Source organism: Myotis brandtii, unplaced genomic scaffold, assembly GCF_000412655.1.
Source record: "Myotis brandtii unplaced genomic scaffold, ASM41265v1 C41591022, whole genome shotgun sequence".
NCBI lineage: Eukaryota > Metazoa > Chordata > Mammalia > Chiroptera > Vespertilionidae > Myotis > Myotis brandtii.
In genome coordinates this window covers 1-726 of record NW_005303148.1, presented here as the reverse complement: position 1 = coordinate 726, position 726 = coordinate 1, and the positions used below count along the sequence as shown (strand labels likewise).

At 68.6% G+C, this 726-nt stretch overlaps 1 protein-coding gene across 1 annotated transcript; it reads left to right on the top strand.

Moving 5' to 3' along the window:
- The first annotated feature begins 7 nt into the window (after positions 1-7).
- On the top strand, positions 8-720 carry LOC102240039 (protein FAM127-like). The gene has a single exon (XM_005852817.2). It carries the CDS (start codon positions 64-66, stop codon positions 403-405), a length of 342 nt encoding a protein of 113 aa, XP_005852879.1. The 5' UTR covers positions 8-63; the 3' UTR covers positions 406-720.
- The last annotated feature ends 6 nt before the right edge of the window (positions 721-726 follow it).

Below are 726 nucleotides of genomic sequence, written 5' to 3'. Positions count from 1 at the left end.
CTGCCTCGCTCCCGGCCCACCTCCGCTCAGCCCCGCCCAGCGCAGACCAGCGAGCCCGGTGCGATGGAGGGCCGAGTGCAGCTGATTAAGGCCCTCTTGGCCTTACCCCTCAGGCACCGGAGGCGTCGGTGGAGGAACCCGATTCCCTTCCCCGAGACGTTCGACGGCGACACCGACCGGCTCCCGGAGTTTATCGTGCAGACGGGCGCCTACATGTTGGTGGACGACACCCTGTTCTCCAGCGATGCCCTGAAGGTGACGTTCCTCATCACCCGCCTCACGGGGCCTGCCCTGCAGTGGGTGATCCCCTACATCAGGAAGGAGAGCCCCCTGCTCAATGATTACCGGGGCTTCCTGGCCGAGATGAAGCGGGTCTTTGGATGGGTGGAGGACGAGGACTTCTAGGCCAGGAGACCCTCGGGCCTGGGGACAGGTGCTCTCGGGGGAGGGTCCCCGCGCCGGTGGCTGCCGCCCAGACCGCCACAGGCGTCCTCCCTCCGCGCCTCCCCGTCCCCGTGTTCCAGTGGCGGTGATCTCCCCCGCGCTCCTGTTCCCTCCCGCGTAGTGCTTGCCTTTGTTCCAGGAATAGCGCCCCAGGTTCCTGCTGCAGCTGGGCCTGGCTCCGGAGCGCGCCGCCGCCCTCTCCCGCCAGCCCGGCCCCTCCCGCGCGGACTTGGACTCTGTCCTGGGCTCCAGCTGCGAGCTGGGCTCCCGTTACACACTGGA

Bases quoted from the DNA above. Each gene is read 5' to 3' on its own strand.
- LOC102240039 (XM_005852817.2), top strand. From the start codon at position 64: ATGGAGGGCCGAGTGCAGCTGATTAAGGCCCTCTTGGCCTTACCCCTC.